This window comes from Poeciliopsis prolifica, unplaced genomic scaffold (genome assembly GCF_027474105.1).
Source record: "Poeciliopsis prolifica strain line A6 unplaced genomic scaffold, Auburn_PproV2 SCAFFOLD018, whole genome shotgun sequence".
Lineage (NCBI taxonomy): Eukaryota > Metazoa > Chordata > Actinopteri > Cyprinodontiformes > Poeciliidae > Poeciliopsis > Poeciliopsis prolifica.
The window spans coordinates 8256917-8276436 of NW_026562393.1; the positions used below are offsets into that span (position 1 = coordinate 8256917).

A 19520-nucleotide genomic window follows, 5' to 3' on the forward strand; every position below is an offset into this window, starting at 1 on the left:
TTACAATATCCCAACAGAGCCCCCCTAAGAGTTAGCAGGAACATGTGGTCTGCAGACGCCCTGATATTTAAACACTATTCAATTCCTTTAGGAGAACACCCAGTTCTGCTCAAATATGAACTAGGCATCACTAAAGAGAGTTGGTGTACAGAAGAATATAGACATCTCTCATAGCTTAATCCCGCAAATCACATAAACTAACATGCAAAGCAAATAAATGCATTAAAACTTAAATATTTTAGCAAATTCAGTCGTATGTGGGTCTCAGTTACTCATATTGGAGCCAAAACATTTTATTTTTCCTACAAAAAGGTCACACCAGTAGTGAAAGTGCTGAACCAGTTAGAGGCTACAAAAGAATTGAAACTGGGATGGAGGTTCACCCTCCAGTTGAACAACAACTCAAAACATGCCGGCAGAGCTACAATAGAGCGATTTAAATGTATTTTCTCTTAGGCCAAGTCAGTCAAATTCCAAACCCAAGTCCAACAAAGAAGCTTTTGGAAAACTTTAAAAAAAAATTTCAGACACTGCCCATCCAAATTGACTTAGCTATTTGAGTTCACAAGATATTTAAGGCATTGATCTGTAATGTAATGTTTTATTTTTCTTTTCTGTACATGCATTCCACCACTGCAATAACTACATAGAAAACAGTAAAAGGCTTCAAACAAGCATAACTATACATTTTGAGGCCCCTATTGGTAAAAAATATACCTCAGTTGTTACTTTGCAAGCTTGACAGTTCTGTTTCTCCTCAGGCATTAGCAAAAACACAATTGTATATTTAGTAATGAAGATTTGAAGGTTCTCGGCAGCGTCTGGAGACTTTCTCACAAGGTCTTTGTTGGAGAAGGCTGAGGCGTATCAAGTGTCTTGCACAACACCAGTCCTCGCACCTGACAACATGGGTTCTGTAGGGAGTTAATGCTGTCACAATAAATCAGTAACAGCCAGGATACAGTATAATCATCCTGGTGTCCTGTTTCACTCGGCTTCTGCTGAGTGAGGCACTACACATACACCGCTGTGCCCACAGTGGTTGATGGTTGACTGCAGAGAAATAATCCATGGGAGATGGAACACAAAGAGCTGTTGATAGTTTATAATGCAAGTCATTTATTGTGCACTGTGATGTTCTGGGCTGCCAGTAGTTTGCTTATTTGCTAAACCTCTTTGGCTTTGATTGTCAATGGGCTGCCTTTGAAAGAAAATCTGTCTTGACGACCTGCGCTATGTCTTACAATGTAGTCTATATGTTTAGGCAATAAAGACGAGACGTGATTGTGCACTACACATATCTGGGCTTTGTGGAAGAGTGGCAAGCAGAAAGCCAAAAGAAGTAGCGTTTGGAGTTTGCCACAAGCCAAGTAGGGGACACAGCAATGTGATATATGATGCTTTGATCAGATGCCCAACTTAAAAATGTTGAAAATACATTGTGAAAATTAACCTTGCACATAAGGCTGAACATATCAACAGGAAAACATCTAAACCATCCAAGATAGTGGGTCCGATGGACCAGTGCTGAGGACCATTGACATAGGGAATACAGCAGGCATAGGAAAGAATGTATAAAATGCTACATGCAAAATCTAAATGTGAAAAATGATCAGTGCACATCTCTCTGCACATTCAATCTCCTCAGTGGAACATCTCCTCAGTGGAACATGGTGGCTGTACTGTGGGAAGAGGAGAAGAAATCTATTCACATTGAACTAAACACAGGACAATTCTGAAAGAAAACCTCTTAGAGGGAAACTTAAAAGTCCTGCTGATGTCAGTAGTTCATGTGTTTTTAAACCTTTGCTGTTTTTGTCAGTGGCCTGCCTTTAAAAGAAAATCTGCCTCATCAGCCTGTTTTTTATCTTACACGTAGCCTTTGCTTAACGAGCTGCACATTAAAGATGAGACGAAGTTTGAAAACAAAGTTCTCGCTCTGTGACTGTAAGAAAACGTTCATACTTCAGAATCAAAGAAAATTAAGCTATACAAACTACCAGCTTTTATCCGAGCTCCTCTTCCAACATAAGGATGACTCATAATATGTCTAATCCCCGAAAATTATCCAAAACGGTCGGCAGCCGTCTCATTTCCAGCACTGTTTAATCTGCGTCTGGAGTATTTGCCGTCTCTTCATGTTGCAAACAGTCCTCTCACTCTGGCACTTCATTGTCTTTTGATGGACCATAAAAGGCTCGGTTTGATGGATGATAACTCGAGGCGTCTCTCTTTGTTGTTGGGATGTGACGACGGAGCGCATGTGAGATGTGAGGGGAAGATGTGGTGTGAATGGGAGATGTCATTGATGTCGTGCGTTGACACCTAGGGCCCTGAGTGCAAGCTTTGATCTTCACCAATGACTGAAAAGCAAACACAAATAAAAGATTTCAGCTTTCTTCACTTTCCAGAGAGAAAGTTTAACTGACTTTCTTTGTGGTTGGCAGTTGATTTTTCAGAAAAATCTTCTATCTCCAATATATAATTTATGAAGACCAAAAATGGCTTACTCTTCTGGCCTCTCTGATTCACTCCAGTCTATAAATTCTGTTCTCTAAAGGCTGACCTCACAACATCTGTTCACCTAACATATTTGCTGTAAGATTAGGCCAACAGTTTTCAGCTGTCCAACATGAAAAGCAGGCTATGCAGCTGAATAACTTGAGTCACATGCTGCTTTAATAAAAACGCAAATATTGTCTTGGCATTTGGGGCGGCTGGGCACAAACCCCCCCCCCCAAAAAAAACGCACAACTGACAACAGATTTCATCAGGGAATCTGTTGTTAAGGAACGACTCCTGAGATACAAGCAGTGCACAGTATATAAATCATTGTTATTAAAAACCACAGCTCACTTTGCAGCTCACTATATTGCAGCCACTCCTTCCCTGCTATGCTGCTTTCCATGCCCACATGAGGTTCTTTGTTGCGCTTCTTTGATGTTTACGAAGCCACCTGAGCATAAAACAGTCTGTGGCCTTTACGTTGCACATTACAAATGGAACCCTTTAAACAGCTAACCATGCTGTTACATTTACCTTGCAAATGCTTGTAGCTGTAGGATTTACTCTTTATAAATTACATTAATTACATGTTTCTTGAAAGAGTCCCCAGGGAGTCGCAGTTTGTGCGAGGTAATTGCAGGACTCATAATAAATAAGACATGTAGTGTGAGATATGCTGATTACCTATTTGCCACTCGACCGAGGGTTAAAGATTTTCTCTGGAGGAAAATAATTCAGTGATTATGCATTTGGTATGAGGGTTTTACAATAAAGTAAAGACTCAGGGTTGTATCACATCATTTGTTTTGAGCATGTAATTTAAAACAGACTTCCATATGGCTTAGAAAACAACTCTAGGATTCCTAGGTTAATCATAGCCTAGCCTTACACTTTCACCTGCCCCTCGGCACTTAATTCAGGCCATCTGCATAAATTATTTATTCACTTATACAGGACCTTGAATTAATGACACCAAAACTATGGTGTGTATTTCTATTCTCCCTAATAATTCTCTTGGAGTTGCAAGTCTTTTGGGTATGTCTCTATCCCAGATCATGATGCTACCACTACCATGCTTCATGAAGGGGAAAGTGGATTGAGGGTGTTTGTTTCTGTCACACAATGAATTTCCCACATGATTAAAGTGGCATGGCTTTCTTTCCATGACAATTCCTCTTGTTACTTTTTCATAAAGACTAGATTTGTGACGAATGTTTGCTGTGCCAACAGATTTTAATGCCTAGACTCTAAGTTTTGATAGACTATATGGAGCGGACTTTTAGTGTTGGGGAATCAGGTTTTCAGCAGCTTGTTCAGCAACTGAATCAAAATTACTTACTTTTTGGGTTGGAAGTTGGAAAAACATTTCACTAGCCTAATGAAGTTTTTTCTCTAATTTGAAAAGTTTGTCAGTTTTCAGAATATTTTTACTCATAATATATGGATGTTTCTCAATCCCCTCTAAAATTTGCAATTGGTTCAAATCCTTTTTTTTTTTGTTAATAAAGAAATTGGTATTAATTCAAATAAGAATGTTCATTCTGTTTTGCACTGTTGTTCAGAGTGACTTAATTGTCTTGTGCTGGTCAAACCTGCTACATATAATAATAATGATAGAAATTAAGACCATAACTGAGAACACCTCTAAAGTTTGGGCTCTTCTGTGCGGGCGTAACACCAAATTTCAGCTGACAGTTTTTTTTGTCAGCTGAAAATGAGGAATGTGCTGCAAATCACAGCCTCTGGACAGAGCCGAGTCCGAAGCAACGCTTGGAGGATATCAAACACCCAAAATACATTGAGTTGACCGCTGTCGTTTTCTTTAACCATGTATATACATTTCCCCTTTCTAACTTGCAAGTTCTTGCGTCTTTTTCTCATACAAGCCCAGCTTTACATTACACATAACAATTGTTGGACAGATGGTTTTCATTTCCTATGAGTTCAAGATGGAGGGAGATAAAAAAAAAGTCCCCCCACCCCTTGAATCCGAAACTAATGTAGTCAGGATGGAATCTGTCATTCAGTCTATTGCATGTTGATGACTAAGGGTAGTTTAAGCTGTAAGCAGTCCATGATTTATGGACACCAACTGAACTCTTGTAAGCAAAAGCCCGCTTGGAGTTCAGAGCAGCCAATGGCCCCCTTTTTTTTTTCTTTGGCAGTGGCGTGCCTGCATTTTCTTTTCCTTCATGCCAAAGTGTTTCGCATGGCAATTAGTTCCGTCCTCATTTGGTTCTGCAGTCTCGCAAGGTTAGCAAAGTCATTTATCATCCTGAGGGCTTGGAGCTCCACTGCTCCATCTCAGGTAGGTTTTGTAAACAATCATCGGTCCAGCTCTTTCCATTTCACTAAATGAGAAGGCAATACGGTAGTTTTGAGGTTCTGCCATCCATCCTTCTGTCACTCGCTTTGCTTTTTTCTCTACAGGTGTGAAGGCAAAAGGGAAATGTCATTTCTCATGGCTCATTTGTCATATGTTAACTACATAGTTAAGAGTGGATAGCGTGATGACAGCATGACCTTCTGCTTTAGATTTGAAGCCTTTATCTGTTAGACAGGCACATTGTCTGCTTTTAATGGAAGACTTACAACTCTCCTTTTTGTGTAGCATAGGTTATTCCGAGATACCTCTTTGGTAATAATGCTAAAGTTGTAAGCTGTTTTTTTTTTCATTATTTAATTGTGAATATTGCTTCCACTAACAATGTTTTTTCTTGTTTTTCATTGAATTGGACGTACATCTTACCATTTACTCTTTAGCTATGTGTCTTTCCCAGTTGGAGCTAACCACTGGGATTTTTCTGCTTTAGCATAAAAAGCTAAAGCAGGTGTAGAAAGTACACCTGGCATAGTGCCTCTGTTTCTAACTTTGTCTTTTTCTTTGATGGAGCTATTGGTGTACTTTGTCTTTCTGTGCTTGGTGAGTAGAAGTTCTTTTCATGCACTTTTTCTAGTGATAAGGGTAAATAATTTTTGTCACTCATTTCAAAAGGTTGACATTTTATATTAGATAGATTCATTACACAAAGAGTGAAATATCTTTTTTTTAAGTCATTGTTATAGTTATTGTTTGCAGTCAATGAAAAACCAAAGTGTCTCACACATTACAGACTTATTACCTAAGTTTAGTACAAAAGCATATTATACAGTAATCTCACAATTCTTAAAAGTTTGTTTCTTCTGCATTGTTGGATCTGATGGTTTTTTTAATCTTCTTCTTGACGATACTCTTTGGATTGTCTATGGAGTTCAGGTCATCCCAGTCTCATAACCACTCAAGCACAGTAAAACCACCAAAAGTTTTGGTACCTTTGGCAGCTTGATGCCAAGTCTGGCTGGAAACAGCATCTCAATGAAGCTTGTCAGCAGAAGGAATCATTAAGAAATTTCTGGTAATAATAATTTCTTTAATAATCAATGTTCCAAAAGCATTTTATTAGATCTGACATTTGGCATTTCACCACATACATGCTTGGATATAACCTTATTAAATGGTCATAAAGAAGGACTTGTAATGCTGATCTACACCTATTGAAATGTGTTGGCTCTACTGCAAGCACTTATATAGCTTCCAAATGCCTGCAGGGTGTCCTTAAAACACATACTTGAGCAGCCAGAGCTGTAAACATATGCTTGATTCATTTTAATGCTCTTTACTGAGGTGCACTCAATTGGAAAATAATCTAACATCAGTGTAAGCATATTTTTATTTTTTAACTGATAAGCACTAACTTTTTTCCTTTTTAGAGGTGTCCTGTCCTGATATGTTAAGCAAGCAGTGCTGTGAGTCTGATTTCCTTACTGTGTCACAACAGATTTTTTTTATAACTGTGAGAAAAGGGATAGTGCCTTCATATAATTAATTTAAGTAAATAAAGGTGCAACAGACTGTCTCTGGGGCAAGAAGCCAGTGCAGGCTGTGACAATTACAAAAAAACACTAAACTGGAAAGAGTGAAAAAAATATGGAAGGGGATGAGACCAGACAGAAAAGGGAAGAAAAGGAAATAACTGACCAAAAAGTGCTCCAATTCATGGGAAAGATCCCAAGCAAAAACCCATTTTAGAGGACAAACCCCCCCACAAAGGTCTGTATTTATGATCTCCAAGATAAAAAGAAATAGTCTGTGGTCTGTAAGACAAAAGTGCAGCGAATGTAGCATAATAAAAGGTATAACTTGTGTAGGTTATGGTCAGTGTTCTAGATTTAAGTATAAAAAATATACTGGGCAACAATGCAATTTGTTTTAACGTTTGCCAGAAAATGAATCGACAGTTACCAGAACAGAAAAAGTTCTGTGGACTAATGGGACAAAAGTGGAATGTATTTGAACTTTGTTTGTCTGATTACATCTTCACTAACAACCAGCAACATTTCAGAACAAGAACAACAGTAAAACATGATGATGGCAGTGTAATGATCTGGAATGCTGCTTTAGATCCTGGATAACTTGTTCTCAAGCAGAAAATGCTGAAAATTTATTCCTGCCAGTGAGTTCAGTCAGTCAGAATTGACATATCAGTCAGTCAGTTCTGACTGACTGACTGACAGTCACACAAACCACTCAAATCTTTGTGTGATCTAATCAAAGTTTGGACTTGAATAATATTGAGATCTTGTGGCTGGACCATAAACAGGATATTTATTCTTGAAAACCCCCTGTGGCTGAATTAAAACAATTCTTCAATGAATGGTTTACCAGAATTCCTCCACTGAGATGTATGAGACCTATCGGGTATCACAAAAACTTGACTTGATTGTTTTCACCAAGATTAATTTGGTGAGCTTTTCAGATTAGTGAGCAATAATATTTCCACAAAGGGTCAAGTTGCTTTGAATAGCTTGTGTTTTTATTTAATAAATCATAATTTAAAAACTGAATCAAAGGGAAGGATCCCCCACCAAGCAGACCACTGAAATAAACCAGATGGGGCAGTGACAACTTATTCTGAATTCATTGTGTTTTTCTCTCTCCTATATCTTTATCAATCAGAATTAAGGAATCTGATTAAAGCGTTAAAAGAGTGGAGACACATAAGTGGAGACACTCTCTGCAGTGCGGGCCCAGAAGGTATAACAGGGCAGTATCAGAGGAGACTTAATTGTCAAGGTTATGACTCGTAGGATGATTGATATGAGGCCAGGCTGTTTTTGTCAGCCTGTCAGGTGGCTGGAATGTTTAATGTTCTCATTATTGGTTGCTCTGTTGTGTATATTTCTCTGTCAGCGCTGCCGAGCCATCTGAACTGCCAGAGCACTTCAAAAAGCCTCGGGTCATCCGTCTTCCTCCTGACGCCCCGAATGTTCAGCCTCAGCTGAGTGCCGGTGATTTGTTATGACTTTAGAGCCAGCTGACAGACAGGTCTCCTATAAAAAAGCATGCGCCCATTTCCCTTTTTGTCGTGTAGTGAAAGCATCAGTCCTCCTGTAACTGGAAAAGGGAGGAGGGTTCTGCTGCCACAGGAAGCTGGCATCTGACAATTATATCATCTTTCTAATTTGCAGGCAGGATGACAAAGTATTTTGTCCTTTTTTTTTCTCTCAATGTGGATTTTGACTCTCACAGGTCACCATCTGTTTGTGGAACGCCACAGGGGAAGCAAAAGCTAAGGACTGATCACTATATTAAGGCCGACTGTCATATTCATCATTAGCCGAGTGTATGTTGAGTGATGGCAGAGAGCATCATGGGAGGAATGCTGATGGCCGTCCAGCCAGGCAAAGAAAGTGAGAGATGAAATGTTGAAGACAAGAGGAAGAAAAACAGAATCCAAATCTTAATACCTTTCCCAGGCCCTTTCCAAGATTGATTGTTTTTCTGCTGATCTAATTTTGGATCATACAAAAACAACCCATTTGTCTTAAAGAAAAATGATCTGCTACACGGTGCAGATGGATTTTTCTTTCCTTTTTTTTCTGTTGTATGAAAGCTGGAAAAGATTAAAGAGAAACTCTGCTCCTCAGCTATAATTACAAGCTGTAGATTACTCTGTCACTTCAACCAGATGGCAGGCTCGATTCTGCAGGCCCTTCTGTATATTAATGGACAGCAGTATGTTATATTTGACTTAGGAAAGTAAAATGTCCATAACTTCTAATGTTCTCCCAGCTGGTACTGTGCTTTCCCCCCTTCTTTTTGGTCCACTAGGCATATTTCATATGCATCTTTATTGAAGGAAAATTTCTTCTCTCCATTTTCCATCATTGTCACTCCAGTGGTAAATATTGTTTTTCACCCTGGGAGGGAAAAAAAAACCTTCCCAAGTTGTGTCCACAGTTAATTTCCTCATCGAGGCTCGAGCAATAATTTTGGCACTAAAGCTGTCACACTCAGCGAGGTGCACCAGTTCGACTGTAACTTTATTAGACTGTTGACCTGACTGTGAACATGGCAAGACTGTAAGTTAGCAAATCTAATTATCAAAGGCGAAAATGGCTGCTAACATAATTTGAAGGTCATATGTCAGTTGCTGTATGAATACAAACATATTCATACAGCTTCAAACGTCACACATTTTTTTCCAAGTGTTTTTATTCAGAAGTTATGTAACACGTCCAGTGAAATTATAGTGTGGAAACAAAAAGATGGATGGTTTTTAAAATATCCATCCAAAAATATGACATAGATTTGTACTAGGACCTCTATGCAAGTTGCTTTTGCATAAATCCATTTTCTTGCAATTATACAGGATTACGTTGCAGGGGCAACAGATTCAGGAAAGAGCCCCAGACATCCCTTTCCCCAGCCACATGCTCCAGTTCCTTCTGGGGTATTGCTAAAACTGGTCAACTGTATTGACCATTTGCGACTCTGTCATATGATCGCCGAGGCGCCATGAGAGACATTGGAAGTGAGGGTTGAAAGTATAGAAAGTATAGAAAGCGATTGGTCATTATCTCCATGGTTGCTAATGGTTAGATGCATACCTTCTCCATAATACGATACTTGATTGTATCTTGTTAATCTTACGTAGTCATGGAGTATATGAATCTTCTTACCTTGTAAAATGTGTTCACTGCAAAACCTTGAATACACCAAAGGACACCAAAGGACTTGAATACAGTCCTTATGATTAACGGTTGCTGTCCATTGCCATTTTCTATCCTCATCAAAACATTTACAATAAAATGACAATTTCGGTTTACGCCCTTCTCTGTGTAGCTGACCACACAGCACCCTTTGGGCATTTTTACCTATATCAGTAGGACAACTCTGCAAACCTGACCTTTCGAATAAAGTAGAAACTTTGTACATACATTTATCTACCATTTCACAGTTGGACCAACACAAAGCAAAGCATATCACACATAATTGCAGTAAAATTGACGTTGGTGGTTGTAACCTGAAAAAATCTGCAACATTTCACTTCGAAATGCTTTTGAAGGCACAGTGGCCTATAGTTAATGTGATCATGTAATACTACAAAAATCTCTGTAAAATGTTCCCCCTGCTTGGTGTGATTTAAGGCTACTTTGTTAAAGAAATTGATTGTCTGTATCTTTAGATGTCAGTTTGAAGAGATTGTGGAAAACTTGAAGAGGCAACGAACACATGTTTGCCAGAAGAAACTCCCTTCATGAATATGCCAAGCCTAAATTTAACCCAACAGCAAGAGGATGGAGGGGGGGGATGTTTGGCTGCATTTACCAGCTTTAGAGCACGAACAGCAAAGAAGCACAATACCAGCGTGTCATACATTTAAACACGGCTAAATTAAAGGCTGTTTACCGTTCGCAGAGGCCATTCATCTTACTCAACGTTGGTCTGCTTCTTGCAAATTTGTCAGTAAGAGCTTCCACATGCCAAGTAAAAAGGAAAGGGAAAAAGTTGGGGGTTATCAGAGCCGGGTTTTTATAGCGTGTCTCTTCAGTCAGCCTGTAGTTAATTAGCCACCTCCACACAATAAGGCCATAAGTCATTAATCACCCTGAACTGTAGCAGGAGTCGACTTCACTGTGAGCAAGATGTTCAGAGACAAAAAGTTTGCCGCCTATGACAGGCTTCAAAATGGCCCCTGTCAGCGGTGTTCAAATTATAGGGCATGTCGAGCGCTGAAAGACAAGAGCCCACTGTTTAACTCACTGTTGCTCTTTTCTTTGCTTTGTGTGTTGACAAGCTCGCTTCAAAAAGAAAATCCCTCCACCCCTTCACTGTGCTTCCCAATCGGATAGCTTTATGGTTTTTTGCACACACAGAGTTCTTCACACTGGGATAATCTCCGTATACCAAGCTTACTTCCTCCGCTTTATGATGCAGCATTAATTGAAGAGGACAAGCTCCAAAGGTCAGCAGCTCACTGAAACCCAGATTTTACTCTGCGTTCCTGGCTTTTACGTGCTCCGTCAAAGGGAGGAAATGATGGGGCGATGATAAATTCGGGGTCTTGTTTGGAGAAGCAAAAAGCCTTTCTCCAGTGAAAATAAACCGCATGTTTCGCCGGATGATGGAAGACACGCTTTTCAGCCGAGTGAACATGCAAAAGGTCATAATTTTTCCCCCACCCCTCCTTTGTGTCTATAAACAGAGATCTGCTTGCTTTTCCAGAGAACATAAGCACAGAGGAAGGTTTACTCAAAGCAGCAAATGTTTGTGTAACTCTGGGGGAAATCCCGTGATTGCATCATTAATATTACTGACAAAAGGGTGCTAAACTCATTATGCGACTGCAACATCAGTGACAAGTGTTTGAAAGTGTGTTGATCTATGTATTGCATGCATATGGAAAACATGATTCTTCATACTGAACCAGAGTCGTTTTTGAGAGGAAACACTGGTTTGGCGACGTCCTCGGCCTTTATTCACAAGAGGCAGCGGACGGAGAAACACATGGCCCCCAGCTGGGACAAAACTACTATTTTTAACAAAAAATCATGTCTGTGAAGAACTGCTTTGCACTGAACTGTTGATGTCCAGGTGGAAAACTGCACATTGCGTTCACGCTACAGTAAAAACAGTCACAAAGCTGAATATTGTTGCATATTATAGCTGTAACTGACATTTAGATCCACAAATAGCAGAAAGATTGATGGTGTTTAACAGTCTCTAAGGTGATGGAATAAACAGCAACTTGTTAAGCAGAAACTCGTGACGTGGCTCTGGCCCCTGCTGACCTTTAATTAAGTCGAACTGAAGCTCAGAAAATAAAAACTAATAGCACTGTGGAACTCATTTCAGGGTAGTGGCTGGGAGACCACAGAGTTTTTGCAACAGCTTGTGACTCCTGTTAAGCACAGTGAAGGATCTGTGATTCTGTGGGCCTGGGTCTCTCCCAAAGCGCCTTGAAACCCAATTGTATGCTTTCTATGCCTGGTATGTGTCCACTATCTTAAAAAAGATAATAGACTCAACCAAACTGTGTTAGTGTTGAATCTGCTGTCAGTGTGGATAGTTTTAAATCCTACCTCAACGACGTTTGACTGAAAACATGAGATAAACGCATAAAGTCACAAAACCAACATTTTTCAACGGAAAATTTCAAGCTACTAATAATTATACCACCAGTGTTTTTTTATTTTTATTTTTTAAAGGGCCTTGCTTTTTACTCATCTTTTCCAAGAGTGCAAACAAATTTGACCATGAATGGAATTGAATAAAAAGTATGTATGTCTGAGCTCTGGTTCACGTTCCCCTCAGGGCTGGGGTTATCCCTTTGGCTTGTGCATACTTTCTTCTTCCACTAAGCTTTCCAGTAATATACTTGGTACAGCAGTCTGTGAACAGACATCTTCTGTTGTAATAACCTTTTGTTTCATAGCCTCCGTGTCTAGAGTGCTATGACTCATGTTAAAAATCTTTCCTTGGACTGCGTAGGCCACATTGTGGTCACAAAATAAGATTTTAAAACTCTTTTTGTTGGTATTACATTAAATTCATATTTTAAGATGTTTTTTTTTATTAGCTGGAAATCAAAATGAGAAAATAAACATGTTTATCATTCTGTATAATTTCCACTTCTTGAACTGAATTACTGAAAGTTTCAATGATATTCTAATTGAATAGCATTCCTGGAGAATTCTGATTTCCAGTTTTCCTTGAGGTCCCGACTTACTGAGTGTTGTTTTCTTTTCCTCTTTGGTTTATAACACATAAAAGAAACCATGTTGCTGCTTCATTAAAAGAAGAAATTATGTGCAATCAAGAAAACGAAGAAATTGCAAGATTTTCCCCATTCATGCATTAAACTTCCATCACATGTTTTATCAAACTAAAAGAGTGCATCAAGCTACACAATGTTTTTAAATGCAGAAAGTTTTTTGTTTGATCATTTATTTATATTTTGCTGGTGGTGTCTTTCTGTTAAAGGGGAGTTTTTACTCTCCACTGTCACTATATGCATGCTCAGAAGAAGAGACAGCCGCAAGTGATTGTCTACTGTTGCTATACACTCATCCAATAGGAGTGAATCCTCCAAGTCAATGACTTTTTAAACCAATTCCAATAATAAACTGAACTTATTGCATTGTTTGATTACTGAGATAAATTGGAATGTTTTTTTTAATAAATTAACGTTTTGGGTGAAATACCTTGAGATGAAGATAAAGAAAGTGGCCAAATGCTATTAGTGTAACATTAGACTAATGCTCTTCACTACAAAGTGATAATTTCTTCCAAATAGCTTTTTTTATTTTTTTTTTTGCTATTTTAGTGGCTTCCATAGTTTTCCATTGTTACCCAATACAACAACAAAAAACTGTAGCAATGCAATCTAAGCTCATATTAAAACAAAAGTATAAGGGGATTCTTACAATTACTAGTAAATCTTTCAATATGTATCAATTCATAGCTTCTATCAGAAACTGATCAACTATTATCCATCAAACCTTAAATTTTTTGTTTAAGTTTTGAAAATTATCTCAAGACCTGTGATTTGTTGTCCACGTCTCACGTTGTGCTCTTGGTCTCACTTAACTTACAGAACAATTGATAATTTAAGACCAAAGATCATTTGCGCTCCTAAACTTATCTTTAAACATGAAGTTTATCCTGCCTGATAGCCTGCAAACAGTTTAGAAAGGCTAACAATTTGGTATAATCTATCAATTTAGATAATAGACTGAAAATACAGCTAAAAATTTAGATTATTGCCAACTTATAGACATTTATCATTGGCTAATTTTCTGACACCTATGGCTCATTTTTACGTAATGCATATGAATGTACGTGTCAACAACTCTTCATTGATTTAAAGGGAAAAAAATATATTACCAAACAAATAACTTAAGATGCATCTTAAAAACAAAACTAAACATTGACTTTAAAAAAAATTGTCATATTCTTTAGATTGAGATACTTTGCTATAAAAAAAACCTGATTGGATGCAGGATTTTTTTTTCTTTTTTGTATTTATATAATTTAAAGTACAATCGGTATTATCTCTGTGCACACTTATTGGTAGCTTTTCAGCTTTTATATTGTGTCAATTTTTTTTAAGTTTGATCCAAAGTTGTTTCATTAAAACACTTCAAACAGGGATATTGAAGCATCAACTGCTTAATTCAATAAATGGTTCCAGACTAAATGTCATATATGCTATTACACAAGCCAGAACTACCATGTAAATATTCACTTTAAGATAATTTAATTCTACCCATGCTTGCAGTCAATTGCTAAATATAAAGTAATTTACTCCTTTAATGGATTTAAGGAAAATCTACATAATAAATAGTTGACAAGTTTATCTGCTGGTTCATGTGTGAATCAATACCACACCGTCACACATCAATTAACCTCTGATAAATGCCTCTTGAGATCTCTGCCCCATTTGTTCACATCATGTTAATGGTGCTGTTTTTAGTAAAAACGGAATGCATCACGTCTGTGACCCACGCTGCCTTCATGGCTGGCTGGCTGCAGTGCTGAATCGCGGCTTTATTGCCATCTATCACCAGGCTATGTTTAGGGCCTCATCTGCATGACGGATGGGCGGGTTTGATGAATACGACGTCTGACCGTGCTGATTCTTCTTTTTTTTTTTCCTTCTCCTCATTGCTGGAGAACAGTCTGATTTACTGAGAATGGATAATGACACTGTTGGCTTGATTTAGCTGATTTGTTTTAAGGGACTGATTAACTTGTTAAAAGTCTGTGCTTCACAGCCTCATTAGAACAATCACAAAAAGCTCTGGAAACATTTTACATCTGAGTCACTGTAAATTTTGGTTTCGAGGTTTGTCATATTAAAAGCTTGTCTGTCTTAAGGTGAATCAATTATCAGCAAGATGAAGGAAATTCAGAGAGTTTTAGTGAAGTAGATTTGCTGAAAAAACACAATATAGATATGTCATGATGAACAGTGCTTGCTGATTCACCAGGCTACCATCAATTGGTTCAAAATCCTTTTAACGAGGTTCTCACAGATTTTCTCAGGTCTGTGAACCATAGAGTAGCACAGTTCAGCCCCTCCCCCACACATTGCTGTACACTGCAGGTCAGCTGACAGAAAACAACCTCAAACATTTTCCTTGCTCACAAAAATATAATTCAGCTGTTAGGAAGTATTTTAAGATCCAGCATATATATATATGGGAGCTAAAGTTGCCGCTCCAATTAGTGATATAGGTACTTCTGCTATAAAACCTTTTTACTCTTCACCAGTGAAACATTTTAAATTAAATACTCCTTCATTAAGCTCAGGATGATGAAGGTGCATAGTTTAGTTTTGCAGTTAATTGTACAAGTATTTACTAATTAACTAACTACTTTAAGTAGTTATTTAAAGTAGTCTCAGTTAAAAAAAAAAGTTATTTTTTTGTTAAATTCTAGCTTTTTGTCTGCAGATACAGACATAAGTTTGGGAACGGATTCTGCTAATGCGTTTTGCAATTTTAAACTCATTTGAATCAGTGATCATTTAAATTACTATCAAATAGTAAGCAATGCAGTAATGGTATCAAGAGCTCTCTAAGATTAATAAATCAAACTTCAAAACAACCCAGAACAAATTCATCATACCAAGGATGTTTTTTTTTAAAACTCGAGTGTGTGTGCGTGTGTGTGTGTGTGTGTGTGTGTGTGTGTGTGTGTGTGTGTGTGTGTGTGTGTGTGTGTGTGTGTGTGTGTGTGTGTGTGTGTGTGTGTGTGTGTGTGTGTATTGTATCCCACACCAACTTGGCTCTTGACAAAAATTTGAAACTGATTTTCACTTGTTTTTTTGTTGTTGCAGTTTTTCTCAGCTTTTTGCTAAGTGTCTGAGTATTAGTTTTTAAAATTTGCTAAGTACCTCCTCGCCTTACATTTTTCTGAGTACCACAAAATAAAATGGACACTGTCTGTTCAAATTTGTGATGTCAAGAGAATTGCACAGCGCCCGGCCGGGTGTCAATAGTAAGCAATGAGACAACCAACCGAAGAGAAACATACAGTTTACAAACTACAAGCTTCAGTAGTTAACTGCTAGCTCTGCTGGAGCAGATAGTCCCACTTATTGAGTAGCTAATCAGTCTTTAATTCTTGTGGTAATTTGTGAAGAGCAAAAAAGGAAAAAAAGTTATTTTCTGTGCAAAAAAGCACTAAAAATCTATAATTAATTTTGTATTTTCCCCTGTATTTTAATTTTTGTCTATATAATACAATTGTAATTACTTTAATGGGCTAATTGTTTAGTTATTTTTTAAATTAAAACAATTAAATGATTCTGTTTTGTTTTTAAAACAGAATTTTCAATTTTTTCAATTACAATCAGAATAAAGGAGCATGCCTGACACCAGCTCATAAAATCCAGGCTGCAACTAAAAGTAGGTGCTACTTTTTTGTTTTCTTTAATATTGGATTTGTTTTTAAACTTCAATTCACATATAAATTAAGCAAAAATAATAAAAAAAAAACAATTATTAAAATACATTTGAAGCTTTAGAATAAAAAAAATTCTGTGTGACATTCAGTGTTTGAGTTACACACAACAACAATACGAAAGATTAATGGAGATCATCCTCAAATGCATGAGTGAAAATCACAGGTTTTCACCAAATGTGTATTTCTGAATACAGAACGTAAAATATTAATTTTATGTTTTACTAATTTATATATGATCTTTTGTGACTTTCTGAAAATAAACTCTAAAACTGGCAATATTTAAAATAAAAATAGTTAATATACATAAGTATAAATAATAAAATCAGAGAAACTTAAAAAATATTGATGTGTTCTCCAGAGCTTGACTGGACCCAATTAATTCTACTTTTAATTTAATCAAATCTTGAGTCTAAAGTAAAACACTAAAAACATTCTGGTTTTATAGCGGTGTGACGATCAACATACGGGGCTTAATGCAACATTTACCCCTGCAAAATAAATCCAGTGCACATCTGAAGGAGTGAGTTTCTCATACTGTTTTTTTCCCCTCCACCTGTTTTTAAAACTTAAAAAGGTCAACAATGAAATTTGGGTTCAGAATTTAAAATCGTATTTACATTTACTAAAACAAACATTTCTAGTATAAAATAAAGCACGTTGAGGCTTATAAAATGTATATTATAATATTTTTTATTTTAGTCACGCTTGAAGCTATCGCAAATAAATACACTGATCCCGGCGTGGATTCAGTCCCAATATAAAACTCATTGGGCCTAAATTATTCTGTTATAAATGTGTAATTCTCCGACTTCACTGGTATCCTAAGGCAGAAGCTGTCGTCAGTCTTTGCCCGTACAGGGCGTACGGGGAGTAATAAGGCCCTGTGGCCGCGGGCACCGGAACCGGGGCCCCTGGAGCGGGCAGAGGGCTCTTTGAGTACGGGTGATAGCGGCTGCTGAGTCCGAGCGGGTGGTGGGGGCCCCGGAGGGCCAGCGCACTGGGGCTGCCCGGACTGCCGTTTGAAGGGATGTGCATGTGACAGGCCATGGCAGCGGCTGCAGCCGCGTTCGCGAGTGTGGTGGAGCCCGGGTACCCGGATATCAACTTCTCCGTCCCGGCGAAGGAGGTGTGAGTCCGCAGGTGGCTAAGAAGCTCCTCTGAGGAAGAGAAGCGCTTATCGCAGGGTCCGTTAGCAGATACCCAATTGCAAACATGCGGCAGCGGGTCGTTGGGCAACATAAAGCCGTAAGGGTACAGGGGGTGTCCGCTGAAAGACGGGGCTGAGGAATGCACACCGTGCAGGGGGTGTGTTGGATACATGAGCGGGTATCCAGACTTCAGAGCGGAGTCGTGCGCGCAGTTTGCGCCTGACGCACCGGACAGATGGCTGGTGCAGTGGTAGCTCAGGCAGTATGGGTCTCTGCACAGGCTGGCGGACATTAAAGAAGGAGGAGAAGCTCCAGCCAGGGGGCTCGACCCCGCTTTACTGCACCCCAACGAGCTGGCGGCCGCGAACTGCGCGCTCAGCAGCTGGCTGCTGGGTTTGGTGGGGTCCAGGGTCATTCCGGGCGGGAGGAACGGCTGCGGGTAACCTGCATACGCTCCGGCTAAACTTCCAGGATAGGAAATACTCGCGGGCGGCAAAGGAAAAACTGTGTGTCCCGGCTTATAGGGGGAGACAGGAGCTACCAGTCCGGATCCGAGAACAGAGGAGGAGGTTACAGACGTGGAGTCTGACGTAGCAGCCTTGGGTCCAGATGTGCTGTCGTCAGAGGTAATTCCATTTATCCTTTGGCTTCCGCTGCCATCAGTCGTGCCGCTTTTATTGCTGTCAGGCTCCTTCTTTTCCTCCTTGTCCCCAGTTTTCCCCTCCGACGGTAGAGGCGACACGGAGGTGCAGGAGCTGGGGCTGCCTGTCCTGGGCGTGAACGGCTGGCAGGTGGCGCTAGGCACCCGGAAACCAGTTTTATCTCCACTGATGCTGCTCGAGGAGTCCTTCTTCTCTGAAGATTTCGAGTAGGGTTTGAAGCTGGACTTGTCCTCTGCTCCGATGTCGCTCATTTTCAGCGGACCGGATTTGGTCTCCTTGTCGCTGGATCCGCTGGAGGTCACGGAGGAAAGCTTGGAAGAGGACGGGGGGTCCGGCTTTCCGATCTGAGAGCAAGTCTGTGCCAAAAGGGCCAGCGGACTCTTTTTTGCATCCAGCTGCGAAAAATAATAATAAAAAAGATGTATTTAAGGAATAAAAACACGTCAACATGCAAATGTTTTCAGGACAGCAAAGACAATCGCTTTGCGTATTTTACGCACTGCGCATGAAGTTATCTCGAAGAGAAACTAAATAAACTCTAATGTGCGTAGAAGATTTGCTCATTAAAGCTTACGTTATTTTAGAGTCACCAGCTTGCTAAATAGTTGTCAGTATATGCAGTTATTCCAAATCTAACATCAGAGTTAAACATTTAAAGCGAATAACAACAAATCTAAAAGTCTGATGCAACATTTTTATACGAAACCCGCATCGGAAGCTTGACTTTCCTGTGCGCAAAAAACGTCCCCTAAATGTGCTTTAATGCTTACCTCGATGGGACTAACTGGAGTGGACGGCAGAGGCTGGAGGTACTCCGGGTGTAAGATGTGTCCTGCCCGAGCGGTGAGCATTTTCAGCACCTTGATGGGAAGACGGCCGGCTTGGCGAGAGGGATCCGCGGGAGAGACGCAGTGGTGGACGGACAGTCGGCTGATGTTCGCTGCTCCCTTCTCCCCCACCGAGGAGCCGCTCTCCCACGCTGGATTCGTGCTATTTCTCAGAACAGACACCAAGGGCGATGTGATCATGACCCGATTCTCGTACAAATGGTTGGAAAAGACATGTGGAGATCAGAGAAAGCCAGCGGTCAGGATTGTTTTAATGTTAATTAGAGCCTCGCGATGGAAAAATGCAAAGAAGTAATAAATATCCTTAAATCGGAGTCGGAATGAGAGAGCAGAATCCGTGCGCCTTCATCCCCTGCGACGCTTCAGCAATGTGGGCGCTAGGTCCCAGGGAGAACTTGGTTTAACTGGCAGGAGGGATCACTCCGCCTCCCCCTCCTCCTCAGCGGCGTCTGAATCAGTCCGCAGCCTCCCAATCAAAAAGAGATCCCACCAAATGTGATGGAAGGTGGAAGTAACATGACGTTTCCGACCTCACACTCACGTCTGGTTCAGTTTTCAGCAA

General features: G+C 39.5%; 1 protein-coding gene across 1 annotated transcript; it reads right to left on the reverse strand.

Annotated features, from left to right (window-relative positions):
- Positions 1–16979: 16979 nt before the first annotated feature.
- On the reverse strand, positions 16980–19520 carry LOC129368347 (zinc finger protein 503-like). The gene is made up of 2 exons (XM_055043278.1): positions 18881–19520; positions 16980–18505 (listed from the first exon to the last, which is right to left on the reverse strand). Exons 1-2 carry the CDS (start codon positions 19136–19138, stop codon positions 17111–17113), a joined length of 1653 nt encoding a protein of 550 aa, XP_054899253.1. The 5' UTR covers positions 19139–19520; the 3' UTR covers positions 16980–17110.

What these genes read in the sequence shown, in the direction of transcription:
- LOC129368347 (XM_055043278.1), bottom strand. Translation starts at nt 19,138, where the DNA reads ATGATCACATCGCCCTTGGTGTCTGTTCTGAGAAATAGCACGAATCCA. An exon ending in CTCCAGTTAGTCCCATCGAG is followed by an intron (nt 18,506 to 18,880) that starts GTAAGCATTAAA and finishes TATTTTTCGCAG; the next exon opens with CTGGATGCAAAAAAGAGTCC.